This window comes from Somniosus microcephalus, unplaced genomic scaffold (genome assembly GCF_052327205.1).
Source record: "Somniosus microcephalus isolate GS21.2 unplaced genomic scaffold, FLI_Smic_1.0 unresolved_chr8, whole genome shotgun sequence".
NCBI lineage: Eukaryota > Metazoa > Chordata > Chondrichthyes > Squaliformes > Somniosidae > Somniosus > Somniosus microcephalus.
The window spans coordinates 30,704,536-30,708,453 of record NW_028225186.1 but is presented as its reverse complement, the minus strand read 5'-3'; the positions used below and the strand labels follow the sequence as shown (position 1 = coordinate 30,708,453).

The 3,918-nt window shown below is 48.5% G+C and overlaps 1 protein-coding gene across 1 annotated transcript; it reads left to right on the top strand.

The window, feature by feature from the left end:
* Window positions 1–1,319: 1,319 nt before the first annotated feature.
* On the top strand, window positions 1,320–2,270 carry LOC147085786 (uncharacterized). The gene has a single exon (XM_085979158.1). The coding sequence runs from the start codon at window positions 1,320–1,322 to the stop codon at window positions 2,268–2,270; it is 951 nt and encodes a 316-aa protein (XP_085835284.1).
* The last annotated feature ends 1,648 nt before the right edge of the window (window positions 2,271–3,918 follow it).

Below are 3,918 nucleotides of genomic sequence, written 5' to 3'. Positions count from 1 at the left end.
AATCTTCAAACACTTGTCTTAAGCTTCAATGAACTGCAGAATTTCTCCCATCTGGAGAGCGCTTTCTCTGGGCTCAGTAATCTGACGCTCCTGGATCTGGGCAACAATCAACTCGCCTCCCTACAACATCGCACCACCCTCCCGCCCTCCCTCCGAAACCTTTCCCTCTCTAACAACTCTCTCACAATATTTGACTGCCAACGGAACTTCCTCAGCAACATTCTCAAGTTGGATCTGTCCAATAACAAACTCTCCGATGCTTTGGAATTTTCTAAAGTTGACCTGAGGAACATCTCGTGTTTGATCATCAAGAACAACCCCTTAAAAAACACCGAGTTTCTCAAATCTGCAAACCTGGATCTACAGAATGTTAAATACTCTGGGTTAAGGATGCACAACCAGAGTCAGTTGTCCAAACTGTGCAACTATCTGGATCTCAGGCCTATGAAGAGCCTGGTCCTGCAGAACAATCAGATCGTATTCCTCCCTGCCCATTCCCTATCCCAGTGCCCACCCATCACCAGCTGGGATTTATCACACAATCTCCTCACATCTGTGGCCTGCTTTGAATTTGCATCGAAAAGTAAGCAAGTTGTTTCTTTCATTATCGAGCACAACAGAGTCAACAAGTTACCTTCCTGTTACAAGGATGGGAAGGCAGTCGCGGTGTTTCCCAAGCTGTCGCTCCTAACCTTTCACTACAACAGGATTTTCACCATTTATAGTCACGCCTTCTCTTATGCTCCCCATCTCCGGACCCTAAAGCTGAACATTAACAACATTGCTGTTATCAACAAGGCTGCCTTTTCTAACCTCACCAACTTGCAGGAGCTCCGACTCGACAACAACCTCATAACTGACCAGTTCGGAGCAGGGAGCAGCGAGGTGAGCCCGGTATAAAAATCAGCGCGAGTACCGAGGCCTGACCAGTTCGGAGCAGGGAGCAGCGAGGTGAGCCTGGTATAAAAACCGGCGTGAGTACCGAGGCGCGACCAGTTCGGAGCAGGGAGCAACGAGGTGAGCCCGGTATAAAAACTGGCGCGAGTACTGAGGCCCGACCAGTTCAGAGCAGGGAGCAGCGAGGCACACCAACTCAGCAGCGGGGAGAGAGGTAAAAAGTAATCAGAGTGTGACGTCACCAGGGAGCAGGTAAGTGACTGGTTGGTGAGTATTTCTCTTTTTTAAACTTTAACTCTGTAGTTTCTAGTTACGAGGGTCTTTTCTGGTGTAGCAGGGACTGTTGGTAGACTATACAAGTACCTTAGAGATATCTTTAACTGGTGATAGTGAATTAATTTAAATTAATTAAAGAGTAACTCATGCCAGGAGAGTCCAGCCCCGTGTTATGCTCCTCTTGCTCTATGTGGGAATTCAGGGACACTGCCGGTGCCCCTGATGACCACGCGTGCCGGAAATGCATCCAGCTGCGGCTACTAGCAGACCACATTGAGGCACTGGAGCTGCGGGTGGATGGGTTGTGGAGCATTCACGATGCAGAGAGTGTCATGGATAACACATTTAGTGAGTTGGTCACACCGCAGGTAAGGGCTGCACAGGAAGAAAGGAAATGGGTGACCAACAGGAGGAGCAACAGAAGCAGGCAGGTAGTGCAGGAGACCCCTGTGACCATTCCCCTCTCAAACAGGTATACCGATTTGGATACTGTTGAGGGGGATGACTCACCAGGGGAAGGCAGCAGCAGCCAACTTCCTGGCACTGGGGGTGCTCCTGCTGCCCAGGAAGGGAGGAAAAAGAGTGGGAGAGCAATAGTGGTAGGGGATTCTATAGTAAGGGGAACAGATAGGCGTTTCTGTGGCCGTAGACGTGAATCCAGGATGGTTTGTTGCCTCCCTGGTGCCAGGATCAAGGATGTCACTGAGCGGCTGCAGGGCATTCTGGAGGGGGAGCGGGAACAGCCAGAGGTCGTGGTCCACATTGGTACCAACGACATAGGTAAAAAGAGGGATGAGGTCCTGCAGCAAGAATTTAGGGAGCTAGGTGGAAGATTAAAGAGCAGGACCTCAAAGGTTGTAATCTCTGGATTACTCCCGGTGCCGCGTGCTAGTGAGTATAGGAATAGGAAGATAGAACAGGTGAATGCGTGGCTGAAGGGATGGTGCAGGAGGGAGGGCTTTAGTTTCCTGGATCTCTGGGTCTGCTTCTGGGAAAGGTGGGACGTGCACAATTCGGACGGTTTACACCTGAACCAGAGGGGGACCAATATCCTTGCGGGGAGGTTTGCTAGCACTGCTGGGGGGGGTTTAAACTAACTTGGCAGGGGGATGGGATGCAGAGTGGAGCCATAGTAGGGGGTGATTTACAGCCAAATACAGAGGAAAAAACAAGTCAGCTGGGAAGGCAGAGCAAATATGTGAAGGCAAAAGGGAATATGGCAAGGCTGGGAGGCATTTATTTTAAAGCAAGGAGTCTTGCAAATAAGCTGGATGAACTGACGTTGTTGTTGAACACATGGGAGTACGATATTGTTGCCATCACGGAGACATGGTTGAGGGAGGGTCAGGACTGGCAGCTCAATATTCCGGGGTATAGAATCTTCAGGCGAGACAGAGGGGGGTGTAAAAGGGGAGGGGGTATTGCCATATTAATTAAGGAGTCAATTACTGCTGTAAGGGGGGACGGTATATTAGCGGGTTCCTCTAATGAGGCCATATGGGTAGAACTTAAAAACAAAAAGGGGGCAAGCAATTTGCTGGGAGTGCACTATAGGCCCCCAAACAGTCAGAGAGAGATAGAGGAACAGATATGTAGGCAAATCTCAGAGAAGTGCGAAAATGATAGGGTAATAATAGTGGGGGATTTCAACTTCCCCAATATTAATTGGGATAGTCAGAGTGTGAAAGGCTTAGAGGGTGCAGAATTCTTAAAGTGCATCCAGGAGAGCTTATTGAGCCAACATGTAGAAAGTCCTACAAGAGAGGGGGCGGTACTGGACCTAATTCTCGGGAATGTAGCCGGGCAAGTGGTAGAAGTGTCAGTAGGAGAGCATTTTGGCGACAGTGACCATAATTCGGTGAGATTTAAGGTGGTCATGGAAAAAGACAAAGACGGCCCAGAAATAAGGGTTCTAAATTGGGGGAAGGCCGATTTTAATATGATAAGGCAGGATCTGGCCAAAGTGGACTGGGAGCAGCTACTTATAGGAAAATCCACATCAAAGCAGTGGGAGACTTTCAGAAGGGAAATAGAGAGAGTACAACGCCAACATGTTCCTGTAAAGGTCAAGGGTGGGACCAACAAGCAAAGGGAACCTTGGAGGACAAGGGATATACAAAAATGCATTTGGAAAAAAAGGGGGGCTTTTGGCAGTTACAAAAGACTAAAGACGGAGGAATCCCTAGAGGAGTATAAAAAGTGCAGGGGCATACTTAAAAAAGAAATTAGGAGGGCGAGGAGGGCCCATGAAATAACACTGGTGAGCAAAATAAAGGAAAATTCTAAGATGTTTTATAAGTATATTAAGAGCAAGAGGATAACCAGGGAAAGGGCAGGGCCCATTAGGGAACAAAGTGGCAATCTGTGTGTAGAGCCAGATGATGTAGGCGGGGTTTTAAATGATTTTTTTGCATCTGTGTTCACTATGGAGAAAGACGATGCAGACATAGAAATCGGGCAAGGGGACTGTGACATACTTGAACATATTAGCATCGAGAGGGAGGAGGTACTAGCGGTTTTAGCAGGCCAAAACGTGGATAAATCCCCAGGCCCGGACGAGATGTATCCCAGGCTGTTGTGTGAGGCAAAGGAGGAGATTGCAGGGGCTCTGTCACAAATTTTCAGAACCTCTCTGGCCACAGGGGATGTACCAGAGGACTGGAGAACAGCTAACGTAGTACCATTATTCAAGAAGGGTAGCAGGGATAAACCAGGGAATTACAGGCCAGTGAGCCTAACATCTGT

Excerpts from the sequence above, each read along its gene's own strand:
- LOC147085786 (XM_085979158.1), top strand. The coding sequence starts at position 1,320 with ATGCCAGGAGAGTCCAGCCCCGTGTTATGCTCCTCTTGCTCTATGTGG.